We start from the raw sequence: 13,799 nt of genomic DNA on the forward strand, positions 1-13,799 counted from the left end.
GGGGGCTGAGCTCGGGCAGGGAAGCCCCGCGCCCGCCCCGGCGTCTCCCGCCTTGACCGCAGGGATTTAAGAGGGAGCGGGTGACTAGCGGAGAACGCCGCGCGGCCCGAGCCTCCCCCACCGCCGCTCCCCGCGGCCCCGCCCCGCTGAACGCGCATGCGCGCCCCCCTCCCGCCGGCGGCTCGCGGAGCGACCGGTCAACGGTCGCGCTGAGGGCGGTGGCGCCGCTTCCTCGCCTCGGCGGCCCCCAGCGGGCAGGCGGCGGCGGCACGAAGAGCCGTATGGCCGCTCCTGCCTCTGCTCCGCGGAGGTAGAGACCCGTGCGGGCCAGGTGAGGCTGCCCAGCGCGCATGCGCGGCCGCGGCTGCTCGGCGGAGCTGCAGCGCCTTCCCTGCGCCTGCTCGGTTGGGGCGGGCGGCTGTGGGGGCCTGACTTCTAAAGGGTTTGTATCCAGCCGTAGTAAGCGCAAATTCTCTCCTTAAAAATCCTGGAGCCTCCGAGCGAGGCCGGCTTGTTGGGCTGCACGGCGTGGTGCTGAACCTCGACGCGTGGTAAGCTCCAGGCCTCTCGTTCCAGGTGCGTGTGGAACTGCTGGAGAGAGTCCAGCGCAGGGCCACGAAGATGACTAAGGGAGTGGAGCATCTCCCGTATGAGGAAGGGAAAGGCTGGAGGGTCTCTTTGGCTTGGAGGAGACTTGAGGAGCAACCTCATTAATGTTTATAAATATGTAAAGTGTGAGTGTCGCGAGGATGGAGCCAGGCTCTTCTCGGTGACAACCAATGACAGGACAAGGGGTAATGGGTTCAAACTGGAACACACGAGGTTCCACTTAAATATGAGAAGAAACTTCTCAGTGAGGGTGACAGAGCACTGGAACAGGCTGCCCAGGGGGGTCGTGGAGTCTCCTTATCTGGAGACATTCAAAACCCGCCTGGACACCTTTCTGTGTAACCTCACCTGGGTGTTCCTGCTTTGGCAGGGGGATTGGACTAGGTGATCTTTTGAGGTCCCTTCCAATCCCTGACATTCTGTGATTCTGTGACAGAGTGATGGCTGTCACAGCGAGAGAGTGCATGGAGCTCCAGCTGCTGGAACTGGAAATGCTCCTTTCAATGTTTCCCAAGAAAGGAGAAATAAATCTGGATGAGGATGCCTTGCCCGGCGTGCAGCGCTACCTGGGAAACGCGGATGGAGCTCTGCCCCCACAGCTCAGATATTCAATTGCTGTTGATGTAGGGGAGGCAAAGGTGAGAAGTTCCACTTGGATGTGTTCATATGTGTCATTTTCTTTACTCCTAGTGCAGACACTACAAAACTCTGCAAGGAAAAGAAGGGGGAAGTCCCCCCACTGTTTACTGTGTCAAAAGTAACAAAATACTCTTGTTTTTAACTGAGTCTTAACTTGATTTGGGCAAGAAAGGCTGACAGAATCACTGATGGGAACATATGTCAGTGCACCAAAGCATTCACAAGAGCTTAGCCAGCATTGTACTTATATGAGGGTTGTTTACTGGTTTACAAAGAGTTGTGTGTTACAAAGGCAACTCTTCTTTCATGGGAATACCTATGTTGGACTTGACCTTATTCTAGCAAAACTGCCCCATTATTTCTCTCTTCCACCCCTTGCTACATGTACTAACATTCATTGATCTGTATTTGAAATAAACTAATGTAAAAATAGCCCCAGATGTTAGAATACTATTAAGAAGAGTCACACAAACACTAAAACAAAAACAGCCTATGAACTTGAGCACAAAACCCAACATTTAGAATATAAGGAGTTCAAATAATTTATCCAGTTGAAGAAAAGGTTATGTATGACAATTAAGCGATGTTAATACTTGCATAGAGAATATAGCCATTAGTGTAGGTCTGATGACGCAATAATGCAATGCCTAGAAATTGGAAACCAACAAACTCAACCTAGAAGTGTATGCGTTTTCCTAGGAATAAGAATAATTAAACATTAGAACAATTTACTGGGTAACAAGGTGGCCTCATGATTATTTGGAAACTTATGTACAGGCTTAGGTATAGTTCTAAAATGCACCCCTTCACCAGCTTCAGAGAGGAGTTTTATGAACTGCGTAGGGAGGGCTTCTGCAGGAAGTTTTTTTCCATGGCAGATTGTCAAGGAACTGGGAAAGATAGTCATTTTACAATTCTCAAAAGCCACTTGCCCCTTGACTCTGACAAACTGGTAGTTTATCGCTGTAGCAGCACTGAGCACGTACTGAGAACATGTAATAGAAATATCCTAGAAGTACCTTCTTTCAAGCCATGGCGTTATTTCTGTAAACAGCAGAAGATAACATTAGATAGGTTGGGAAGGCCTTAGCATGGTGCAACAAAAGGAAAGGAGTGGCCAAAAGGGAAGTGGAAGAAGTAATTCCAGCCTTTAGGATGTTGCAATCTTAGTTCCTCATAATCTGCCTTTGACAGGGAAGAAGAGCCTAGCAGGTCTTTCAGCAGCTGCAGAATTTATTTTCTTTTTGTGTATGTGTATTCTATTTTTAAGGAAAAAGTGGAATTGCAGGTATTGCTGCCTCATATGTATCCTCACGTAGCTCCTCAGCTTTTTGCAAGATCCAATGCCCTGCAGAGGCAGCAGCAGTTGCAGCTCAACACTGGTCTCGCTTCTCACATCGCCTCTTTGGATTCAGGAGAACTGTGTATCTGCGAAGCTGTGCAATGGGTGAAAGACAACAGCCTGCCTTACCTGGAAAACAGCAAGATCTCTTCTGAAAGTGCTTCAAAAGAAGTCGTAGTTAAAGAAACATTGCATCGCATGTGGATCTACAGCCATCATATATATCGGCAGGAATTGAGGAAGAAGATTTTTGACTGTGCAAAGAAGTTAAATCTGACCGGCTTCTGCTTAACAGGGAAACCTGGTGTCATGTGTGTGGAGGGACTCAGAGAAAACTGTGAAGAGTTCTGGCGTGCTGTTAGGTATCCTAACTGGAAGCATATTTCATGCAAGCACGTGGAGAGTGTAGAAACAGAAGGGAGTGTTGATAATCTTCGTCTCTTCCATGCTTTTGAAGATCTACAGTTTCAGGCACATGGTGATTATGGCCTGAGGAACGACTATCACATGGATCTTGGCCAGTTCCTAGAATTCCTGAAACAACATCAAAGTGGACATATTTTTCAGATTCTATTTGGTGTGGAAGGCAAACTTTCAGACAAATAAGAGAAACTGTAAGATGTTCTAATTTTGGACAGCAAGAGATGATGCTAACATTGGAATATTGTGCCTTATAGCTACTGTGAAAAGGGAAACTGTTTAACATACACAAATAATGGTTCAGGTAGCTAATCTTAGCTTCTGTTCTGAATTGCCACATATTTTTCTGAGACCCTAAAACTGTCATTTGTCAGTATGAGACACGCCTCAAAGTGCTTGCAAGGTGATAAACATCCCACACTCTAGTATCCTGAATTAGACACTTCTGTCTCACCTATACTGTGCTGTGTGTTACTGAGCTGCAGTGCAGACCTGTAGTTAACTTCTACATACAGTTGTGGGATACCAAAGTAGCCACAATCACAGATTAATGTGGTTTCCAACCCAGAAGCACACTCAGCTCAAGGGAATCTGACTGCTACGTTCATGGATTAGTGTGTGCAATGTTTTTTACTACATCTCAAAGTATCTACTCTCAGTTCATTCAACTAATCCATGAAATGCAAAGGTTTGCGTCCATCCACAGGACCAAGTTTTGCTTTTAAATAAAGGGTGGGGAGAGAGGGGGAGAAAGAAGTCCAGGTGACCCATCCCTTGTATGCCTTGGGTAGTACTTATATTGCCAATACCACCATTTTTGCAGTCCTCTTCCTATCATCTCATTATGGTCTGCTTATGTTAATAGTAGTTTTTCAGCCGCTCAGCCCATGGCATTTTACATTTACATTGTTAGGCCAAGCACCTTGGAAATGAAAATGTGTGAGATCAGACAAAGTTTAGTGTTTCCTTCTCCCCCTACATTACAGAAGGAAACACACGTAAAAATATAAAAATGAAAAAAAATATAGTATATATTAAATAAAAATCCATATAACTTCACCAGTCTTTTCTATGTCAAATTAGTACTGAGAGACAATTTTCCAGTAGCTTGTAACAGGAAATTATATTAATGGCTCATTAGGCAGCATTTTCCTACAGGGTAGTGTGCTGAGTGTGTATTTAGATGATGGCGAACTGCAGTTGTGTCTTCCAATTTATAATGGATTATCCTATTTAAATGTCATCAATATAACATGTACATGAAGAATGCTACTGAAAAGTCCCCAGTAGCTGTGCCTTAAAGAACCGCCAGCTTACTGCCTTCCACTTTGTCACTGAGCACTGTAATATGAAAACTGGTACTGAGCAATAAAAGCAGGCTTAGTGTTGAGCTGTACAGGTTTTGCTGTTCAAATCTAAAAACCAGGCCATTTAAACAGCAGCTATTTAAAGACTATGCTTCAGTACACTCAGCTGATCATTACAAAAATAACAGATTATTTTATTTCAATAAAACACAAGGAAGTGTTGTAGTACTTTTTACATAATAATATATTGAAATACAGAGGACGGCAGTATTTCTGGTTGCTCAAAATGATGATTAATGTACATTCTTTCACTCATATTGCTTGTATGACCGTAACTTTGGCCAAAAGCGCAGTAAGGCAAAAAATGTTTATGGATTCCCATTATGCAATGAGGGAGAAAGTGCCTCTCCTTTTTGTGAATTCAAGACCTGCAGTCTGCAGCTGTGGCAGAGCTGAGGGGTTGCACAAATAAAGTTAATTTTTGGTTTTGTAGAGATAATCTCAAGCATGTTAAAATGTTCAAGTTGTTTCCAGAACTGTCCAGAAAGTATATTACATTTTTCTTGGAGTGGTGATTCTGTAACAACTAATAATTCTTTGGGGTTTTTTTAGAACATTGATGTATGAGTGCAGAGTCCACGTGATCATGACTCAAAACATTTTGCATTCAGTCCTGTTGGGAAGTTGCCAAATAATAAACTTTTTTTCTTTAAAGTAGCAAAACTAACCAGTTTAGAGATAGGCCTTATCCACAGGATTTCAACCAGAGGAAATGGGAAATCTGTGCAGGAGGATGATCAAACAATTCAGAATTAAAGCTGTCTAAAGCTTTCTTCTGAGCACAAGCTTTGTTCATTTTTTCTATAGGAGGAAACTGCTGACAGTACAATCCAGTCACATATCCTCCTAAGGAAAACTACAGACTCAGGACTTCTATTTCTGGAAATGCTAATTATGAATTCAGAATAATGCAGGTCATGAGTAGTGTCCCTGGATGCTTCCAGTGAGGTTTGCAGGGGGAATCACTTTTTTTTGGTAGAAGAATAAGGGTCACTGCCTTGTATCACTTTTGATAACTGGTTGACATATGGGAAATGGTAAAAAAAAAAGAATATATCTTTAGTTGACATTAGTATATAGATGAACATATTCAGCATGCTAAGTTCTCAATGAAGTTGTAAAAACTATTTTAAAGACCATACTGAAGAGACTGAGCTAACCAGATCATTAAAATAGCAGTAAGTGAAAGAAACAATCAGTGAATACTATAGAATTACTAAAATGTGTTTGCTCCCCGCATAATGATGGACTCTCCCCCCATAATAATTATTCATTTAGTAGACCTCAGCTGGGTGATTTGGGAATTTGTTACAAAGAATAATACTTTATCACATATGATGTGTGTTTAAAAATACTTTGGCTTCAAATATTACAGTAATTCATTAGGTTGAAAAACATACCACTAGCCAGATGACTGATGTTTGCAAGAAAAGATTTAAGTCAAAAAAGAAGCCTATTCATAACATTTTGATACTCCTTTTTTTGTCAAGAACATGGAGTCCAAGTAATTCCATGAATTTGAGGCCAAACAATTGCAGTGTATCAGAACAGCAGTTACCTTGGTGGGGGAATGAAATATTTGATCATTTACAAGACTTTAGCTTAGCAAAGTAATGTTAAAATATTATAATTAAATGTGAACAAAAGGATCTGCAGGTTCAGTTCTTGTTAGAAAATTTTCATTACTCCACACAGAAGTGACTAATAAGGCTTTTCTTTAGAGGAAAATATTCTAATCTTACTGTTGTTTAAAAGTTTTGTTATTGTTGTTGGGGTTTTTTGTTTGTTTTGGTTGGGTTTTAAATAATAGCTTGACAATTCATGCAAATTACATTGTGACCTGTAATGGATTAAAAAGTCATAATATATATTTCTTAATTTTTCGTGGTACCATTTGTCTGCTTAAGTTCTCATTGATATTTGTGACAAAACGCTCAAGATGCACCACTTATTTTGATAACAAAAAAGATCTGTCAAACTCCAGTATAGGATATCTCGGTTAAAATATCAAAATAACGAAACAACACAAACATATTTCTCAGTTTAATTTTTATTTTTCTGATGTATAATTAATATGATTTCTTGATCTGAGTTCCTAACAAATATTACAATTTAGAAAAGGTTTTCTGCATCTTAAAAAATTAGCTATTCTTAGGCTTCATAGGCAGAAAATGTTCTAAATATTTTAATGCCTTTTAAGTGCTGTTAGTTTGTTCAGTAAATATTTACAGTTTCACTTTCATGGCTTCTTCAGGCCAGGTATAGGAGTCAGCCACAAAGTGGTTATAATCGGTGCTGTAAACCTGAGAGCGAATGAAACCTTCGAGGTCCTTGGGCTGTGGGTAGGTGGAGGCAGTGTTATTCCTGTAGGCTTCTTCTGCAATCTGGAAAGATGCATTAAAATCCTCATTAGTGTTGATAAACTATTCGAGCACATTTAACAGGATTTAAAAGTAGAACCTAGTTCAAAATCAAGGTAAGACTTCATCTTCTCTGGTGCTGACACTGGATGCGGGCTGGTATCCAGGGAATAAGACCAGGAACAGGGTGATGTTTGCATTTAAGTAAGCCTGATTCATACTGCTTTTGAACTCTTACAGGATTACGTGTCTTACGGGGCTGTTACAAATACAGTGCTCCTCCTCATCCAGTAATATCTTGGTTTTATTGTGCAGCAGTGGATAAAATATTCCACAAACCCCGAGCCCTGAGATGCAATTTCTGCTTTTCTACCCTCAGGTTACCCTGGTTTACCCTCTTCTCCAAAGTACTGTAATAAAAGTGTGATTTGTTCAAAGCTCTATACTCCCCGCATATGAAAGAAGTTTATTATTTGCTATAGTTTCATAATGTATTTCTCAAAGGTAAACTCACAAGAAAAAATCAGTCCTACACAGTACACAGGTTTAATTCTAGAGATGGTTGTGGGAAATATGAATATTTGCTTGCTTTTTCCTAACCCAGACCATACCTAAGTGAATCGATTATGCATCACAATCATAACTACAAAAAAAAATGAAGTTTAGAAGGGGTTGGAGCCTACTCAACACATCAAAGTAACCTCACACATCTGAAGAACACCTACTTGAGAAAAGTGTATCTTTTGACTGGACATTCACCTATGAGACAAAAGTTTGACAGACTGGCTTTTTGCACCAACACTCTGCTTCAAACTGTATTTGGCAAACAGACAAATGCTCCTACTTTGAATAAAAGCAAGACAGTCTCCTTCCTGCTCTTCTTAGCTCTCCCTTTAAAACAGAAATGTTTTCACTTGGTGAGAAGCCGAGACCCTAAGTGGAAGAGTTACTGTATTTAGACTTCCTTTCTTGGGTTAATCTGAAGCCCAACCTGACCTGACTGAGAAGCACTTTGGGTGTTCATGTTCATCCTCAGGTCTGTGCCCATAATTATCACGGTTGAATGAGACCTGAAATTATACCCCACACTTGGTATTCCAAAAAATTTTGAGAGTATTCCTCCTCTGGAAAAGGCAGAGGCCATAATTAAATCTCTTGGGCTGTATGAGACAGAACAGGTATTTGCAGGAATAAAGTTTCAACAGAGATTGGGCAGAAAGAATTGTTTGGTAACATTTTCTCTTTATATATTTTACATAACACAATTAGAGGAGGAGTTTCCATCACTGCGTTCCTGCCAAATGCACAGGTAGTTTGACTTAGTCTGAGGAATATATGTAACATTTTGACATCCACACAACAGAGCTACTACTTGCCTAAGAAGATGTGAACTGCAAGAAGTACTTTAAAAAAAAAATCCACAGAATAAGTGAAGCTAGGGAAAATGTTTCATGCGTGAGGGCTTCCTGTTATTCTTCCAAAACAATATGCAGTAAGTGGAATTATTCACAGTAAGGTGACCAAGAGAGAAAACATAATTGGAACCAAAAAGATCACAGAAGACCAGCAAAATAACCTCCTGAAATGTTGAAAAAAACTCTCTAAAAGAATGAGGGAGGAACTGGGATAAATACATTATTTGAAAGCTTCCTCTTCTCCAGGGCAGCCCAATTTCTCGGGCAAACTGTGGGTTTAGGTCAGTTACTGAAAATCCATCTGCATCAGCTCTATATTTACCAGTAAAAACAACCAACTGAAGAACCCTTGACCCAAACCTGAGCCATAAGGAAGAAGCACCCCCTGTGGTCAGTTATTCTGATAGGCCAGAGTAAGGATGGGGACAAAAGGGAATAGTGCCTGGAGTAGGGTGACATTCACTCTCTTGACAGGCAACCGATGATCATGAAGGGGCAGAACCCTTCAGCTGCGCAGCTCACGTGGCTGTGAGCCTGCGGACCTGCTCCCAACTGGTGGATAGTACAGTGTGAGCTCTGCAGACACCAACACTTGCTATAGCTCCGTATCCTTCCTTCCCGTATTCAGATTAAATTTACATTTATGAATTTAATGTTGAAACTGCTAGTTGTCAAAGACTGATTGACGTAAACCCAACTTCAACTTGCCTGAAGGTCTGTTAGTTGATTAAATAAAATGCTCAATTTTATGGAGAGTGTGGGAAGAAAGGAAGCCGCAAAAGAGTGAAATGACTTACCCTCACAGCAATTTTCAGTGACACGTTCTGAATAGTGACTAACGGAGGGTACAGACGACCTTCCTGTAAATTCTCCTCTGAAACTTCCTGAGCTATTACCTAGAAATAAAGCAGACATGTTTAACCTGAAATGCAGATGCAGCTATGGCTTTATTAGACAGTGATCCAGTCTTAAGCAAACAAACGGTTTTTCTTTGGCAAATCATACCGATACTCCTTAATCCACCTGGGCAGTGTTTTTTACAACCAGTCTTACCGTGAAGAGTAGCTATACAAGAGCTAGAAATTTAGGGAGTTATGCTCTTTTCTCACTCAGACATTAAGACTTATTAAAGTCCTGAGTAAGTCCACAACACACATAAACTAGCAAATAGCTCATTGTGAGAGATAAATTCCAGCCATTAATTGTAGTTGAGTCAAAGACTTCTAAAATTAAAGAAGCACCTGTTATTCTGACAGTTGTCATCCTGTGCAGAGAACAGAACTGAAACCCTTAAGTGTAAAATGCTTTGAATAAAATTACTGGTGGCTGAGCTGGTTTGTTGTGTGGCCAGCTCACACACCTATAGCCTGTATGAGATTATAAAAGAAAGTATGGCCAACCACAGAACAAAGTAAAATCAAAGTAGGGTTCTCCAAGGTCTTCAAAGCCCTGTTGGTCACTGTAGTCAAACGCAGAAACAGAAGGTCTAATGCTAAATTCTGGCTTCCTGGGACGGAAAAAACCAGTGCTACTAGACAAAGGCTGTCCACTCCACTTGAAGGCTGCAGTGGGTCTGTCATCTCAAGCATACCAAGTAACTAAAGAAATTGTTTTGCTCTTTGCTTGATTTTTCACCAGATTGACGAGAGGAAACAGAACGATACAGAAGTTCCGATGCACGTCTGAGAGCAGTGTTGCCTCTATGGCCTGAATATGTTTGCTTTGTCTTCCTAGCAAGACTGGAAATGTTTTGTTTTCACCTCCTGCAACGAACAGATCAGGAAAGCATGGCAGGGTGGAGAAGTCGGTTTTTACTGTTTCTTCATTGACCGTATGAAAAACCTTCTGTTACCATGAGGTGTGAGGACATAGTCTGCAGAGTGAGGAGAGACAACTGCTTGCACTGTCTCTTTATGGGCTTGCCTGATGAACGTCCTCTATTCTTACAACAGATACGTCCTAAGAAGCGAAGGGTCCCAGAGCTGCCTTTGGGTCTAATGATATTCCTGATATCATTAATTAAAATTTATTTGTCATTTGGGGATCTAAAATAGAAAACAGCATTTCTGGGTGATCCAGATTGGGATTTGCTGAGCCTGAGAATCAGCTGATGCCAGTTCGCTAACCTGTCTTCCACTTTGTAATCTCTTTGGTGGACTTGAAGGTTTCATTTCTTTAACTGCCTACCTTTCTACTATCTAGGAAGCTGGTAGTTAGAACCAAATCTCAATATCTTCTAAGCAAACTAAGCACAAAATTCATATATTAAAAATGGTCTGACTTTATGCAGTTTTTAACAGCTACCTTCACTAACATTCTCTATTACAATTCTCTAAACAAGTTACTAAAAACAATTAAGAGAGATTTGCATCAGCAGAATCCAAATTTTAAATTTATCTATCTTGCTTTGGGACAGAAAGGAAATTTCTCGGGGCGGGGCACACAACCCTTGCCCTTTGAACAGCTGGGAACACGCAACAGTCACAGGAAAAGGAGGTTCTCTGTACAGTGCAAGCCCATACTTCTTAAATTCGTTGGAGTTTATGAGCAGTTTCCATTGATATTTAGTACATCAGGCTTGCTCCTAGAGTATATCCTTCTGTTTACTTTCATCCAAAAGGAAACCAGTCCCCCTCCCCTCCCAGGACCATGCTGCATTGTGGACCAAGGTGGAGTGTGTAGGGTCACCAGGGAGATATGCTCAAGAAGACCATTCAGACACAAAATAAGACATTGATGTAGAGGTACTCCTGGTGTCCGCATCAGCAGAAAAGATACACTTCTGTGCAATTACAGCTTAGATAACAAAAGGCTAGAACCAAGTCACTGACTGGTCCAGAAGTGTGGGGATACTGCTGCGTGATGTGACTTGTAGGGGCACTCTGATCTGAACAGCATCCGGTGGAGCCATGTGTGATCCATCAAGAGGTTCTGGAAACACCAGGAGAGTCCAGGAAACATTATGAAATGAAACAGCATGGCCCAAAAAGAAAGCAAGAAGTGCACTTTTGAGGGAACATGCTAGGAAGATACTTGAAACAGAGGACCTTGTATACATTGCTTGCAAACAACTAGGAGTGCGTAAGAAGAGATGCCTGGCTACCGTCAATTCATGCTTTCTGGCAGATGTAGGTTAAAAGTTTGAATCAAAGAGCAAACACTACACTAAACTCCAGATGCAAAGAGAAACAATGTTCTCTTCTGCAGTCCTCCCAGCATGCTGGTAGGTGTAGTAAGTTTTTCCACTCAGAATGGCAATGCTAACAAGTGCAACAAGAGATTATATACTCTTGTTGAGTATAACGAGTAAAGGAAAATTATTTGTTCACACTTTAACCTGATATTGAGAAATACAGCAGAACTAAAAACCCACTAGGGGGAGCTAAGACAACGTAAAATCTAGTTTTTTCTTTCCATAATAGGAACTAGGTTATTTGAAAATGATAAGCAGCCCTTTGATAATAAAACAAGATGTGGATCTGAATGTGTGATGAGGAGCTTACAACACAAGATTTCTCCTGTTAGCAGTTTAGTGGAGCTCTGCAGGAATGATGAAATCTGAAGAAATCAACGGCAAATTGCTGTTAATCTAATGCATCACTGAAAAAAACAAAAAAGGTTTCAGGACTAGAGTACTTCTGTTTTGTGATGGGATTGATACAAAACAAGCAAGAAACATTTGGGCAGTGCTGGAAGTGGGAGAGGTATCAAGTTTAACTATGCAGATACCTATACAGATGCCACGCTATTCCTTCTGACATACTCCTGTGACAGCATCTAAAACTACACAAAAACACAAAACCAAGCATTTTCAAAGAGAATGACACCTTGTTCGTGAGGTCTCTGAAAAATGCTCCTTGAGAACATCAGTCCAGTGGTAGGGGAAAAAAATGACGAATCAACATTTTGAATTATTAAGAAAATAAGGGGTGACACAGAAAATGTCATTATCCCAATGTAGAAATCCACAATGTAACATTGCTTTGAACAGTGTGCCTTTTTGCTCCACTCACTTCAAACAGCAATGGGAGAGAATCATGAGGGATATAAAGAATAACAAGGATGATCAAAAGTTTATTTTTTGTACAAGGAGACAAAAAATAATAAAACAGACTTGGGAGAAAAAAAGAAGAGACGACTGAAAGAGAATACAAATGGCAACTGAAAGTGAACATTTCTCATGGCACTAAAGGGAACCCAAATCATCAGAGGGCAGCAAATCCTAAGAGGAGAGTTTCTTTTTCCACAGAACTCACAATTAAATTGTGACGCTAATTGCCAAAAGACCTTCAAATGTATAAATATGTTTAAAAACCCACTAGGCTCATTTATGAAAGAGAAAACCACACAGGGATAAAACCTCCAGCGCAGGAAGGCCATAAGTACAGGCTGCCAGAAGCTGAGAAGCCATTTCAGCAGAAGGATCACTCTCCATTTTCCCCTTATTTATCCTCTTTTCCTCAGCTTCTGCTACTGATTACTTTCACAGGAAGATAGAGAGCTGTTTGGATCTTAGGTCCAACCCAGTATGGCTCTTTTCACGTCTTAAATTTTAATTAATTCTAGCTTTTAATAAAGAAATTAGCTAAGCCTTATTGCAGAACCTAAATGAAAGGCAGCCAAAACAGGACAAATGGCATAAAGCAAGTGGTGGCATCTTGGGTTTTGGAGGATGTATTCTCTATAATGAAAGGATTTAACAGGATTATTTCTGGAGTAACTTAACTGTAGGTCACACATGCCAAGAATATTTCATTAGTTCATAATTCTCTGTCCCTTTTGTTGTGTTTGGTAGGACTTAGAAGAATAGGTAATGCCCCTTGTCATCACAGCGCAATTGCCTGAAATTAAGAGGTATTACAGCACACAGTACCTTAGATTTATCATCAAAAATCAAAGTTACATTCGATTTTACTTGGCAGGAAGAAAAGAATACTGGAAGTAGAATTTGCTGTAGTTACAATAAGCTATTTGTGACTTTTATCAGATTTAACTGGAGAGGTGGCAAAGCATAAAGACAGGAAGTACAAGCAGGTAGCCTGGGCTGCTTGGTTTTTTATGCTTCCTTTTTTCAGGTAACCTACTGCTGCAATCTGAGAAGGTCCCTCTGTCTAAAATGCACAATTTTGGTACTTTAATTTTTGCAGCACCTTGGGCACTTCCATTTCAAACGGAGAACACTAACCAGTATTCTAAAATCCATGTGAAACTCTTTTGATTTCGTCCTTCCGTTAAAAAAGCCAAGAAAACAAAAGGAAAGCGCTTTTGCCTTTGCTTTGTACTGTCATTTCAGCTAAGGGCCTGGGCAGCCCTCCTGGCCTTCACGCCCCCGACACCTCTTCTGGCACAGACTCCTCTGAAATCCACCCGTTGCCACCTTGCGCAGGAGCCGCCCGTGGCTCACCCAAGCCCCCGTCACACGCTGTCTCTCACACAAGCAGGGAGACCAGATGTAACGCTCTTAGCTCCAGCCAGCAGGCCAGCAGCCACCCATTGACCTTCCCGCCCACAGAGGCTTTCCATGCAAGGAAAAAAGATAGATTTTTACACGGCAAACTTTTCCAGGGATTTTACTAGAGGATGGCATTTATGTAGCAAAAGCTCTGCCAACAAAGAACATCCAGGAGAGAACCTCTACCTCAAGAGA

General features: G+C 41.2%; 2 protein-coding genes across 5 annotated transcripts in view; one reads left to right on the forward strand and one right to left on the reverse strand.

Moving 5' to 3' along the window:
* The first annotated feature begins 251 nt into the window (after positions 1 to 251).
* RWDD2A (RWD domain containing 2A) lies at positions 252 to 6,219 on the forward strand. Of its 3 annotated transcripts, none has more exons than XM_065631315.1 (3): positions 252 to 331; positions 1,046 to 1,247; positions 2,519 to 6,219. In XM_065631315.1, the coding sequence occupies exons 2-3, from the start codon at positions 1,050 to 1,052 to the stop codon at positions 3,194 to 3,196; spliced, it is 876 nt and encodes a 291-aa protein (XP_065487387.1). In that variant the 5' UTR covers positions 252 to 331; positions 1,046 to 1,049; the 3' UTR covers positions 3,197 to 6,219. The 3 variants fall into 3 exon arrangements, with proteins under 3 accessions (XP_065487387.1, XP_065487389.1, XP_065487388.1); XM_065631317.1 differs by lacking the exon at positions 252 to 331 and adding an exon at positions 396 to 442; XM_065631316.1 differs by lacking the exon at positions 252 to 331 and adding an exon at positions 474 to 551.
* Positions 6,220 to 6,441: 222 nt separating this feature from the next.
* The window catches only part of ME1 (malic enzyme 1), a 167,651-nt gene continuing 160,293 nt past the window's right edge, over positions 6,442 to 13,799 (reverse strand). For both annotated transcript variants that reach the window (XM_065630972.1, XM_065630973.1), the window contains exons 13-14: positions 8,950 to 9,048; positions 6,442 to 6,761 (exon numbers count right to left, since the gene is read on the reverse strand). In XM_065630972.1, coding sequence (XP_065487044.1) covers positions 6,603 to 6,761; positions 8,950 to 9,048 — 258 coding nt within the window. In that variant the 3' untranslated portion in view covers positions 6,442 to 6,602. The remainder of the gene's footprint in view (positions 6,762 to 8,949; positions 9,049 to 13,799) is intronic.

The sequence above is a fragment of the Caloenas nicobarica genome, chromosome 3 (genome assembly GCF_036013445.1).
Source record: "Caloenas nicobarica isolate bCalNic1 chromosome 3, bCalNic1.hap1, whole genome shotgun sequence".
In the NCBI taxonomy this organism is placed as follows: Eukaryota; Metazoa; Chordata; class Aves; order Columbiformes; family Columbidae; genus Caloenas; species Caloenas nicobarica.